The following is a 420-nucleotide window of genomic DNA, read 5'->3' as shown; positions in this document are numbered from 1 at the left end:
AATATCTTACCTTTTCTAAATGTCTTTTTCTTCTTTCCATTCTTCTCCTTGTTGGCATATATCTCTGACTTTCTTTTCCACTCCTGTAGCCACATCTTCATTTTCCTGATATGACCTGGCAATAGACATTTCATCAATCATCTTCAGGTTAATAGTGTATGAAGTGTATCTCTGGAAACTTGTTCTTTCACAATTACTTTATTAAAAAGAGAAGCATAAAAGTGAACAATAAGTAACTCAGAAAGAGTTTTCATATAATGAGTGATGCAATTCGAGGCATGTTATCCTCTCTACCTTTGCAGTCATTATAAGCCAAATGGGTTTGACATTGTGCTGGAATCAATTGGTTCCATTACAATCACACTTGTGTTTCGAAAATGTGTAAATATATGATATACAGACCATTTGTATGTGTATATG

At 33.3% G+C, this 420-nt stretch overlaps 1 protein-coding gene across 1 annotated transcript in view; it reads right to left on the bottom strand.

Annotated features, from left to right (window-relative positions):
* Nucleotides 1–420, bottom strand: part of LOC119589538 (ATPase family AAA domain-containing protein 5-like) — a gene marked incomplete in the record, with an annotated part of 13963 nt that overhangs the window by 4583 nt on the left and 8960 nt on the right. The window contains 1 exon segment of the mRNA XM_037938139.1: nucleotides 11–115. Within this exon segment, the coding sequence (XP_037794067.1) occupies nucleotides 11–115 (105 nt within the window).

The sequence above is a fragment of the Penaeus monodon genome, chromosome 25 (genome assembly GCF_015228065.2).
Source record: "Penaeus monodon isolate SGIC_2016 chromosome 25, NSTDA_Pmon_1, whole genome shotgun sequence".
NCBI classification, from domain to species: domain Eukaryota; kingdom Metazoa; phylum Arthropoda; class Malacostraca; order Decapoda; family Penaeidae; genus Penaeus; species Penaeus monodon.
The sequence above is the reverse complement of the archived record's forward strand: the minus strand, read 5'-3'. Positions and strand labels throughout refer to the sequence as shown.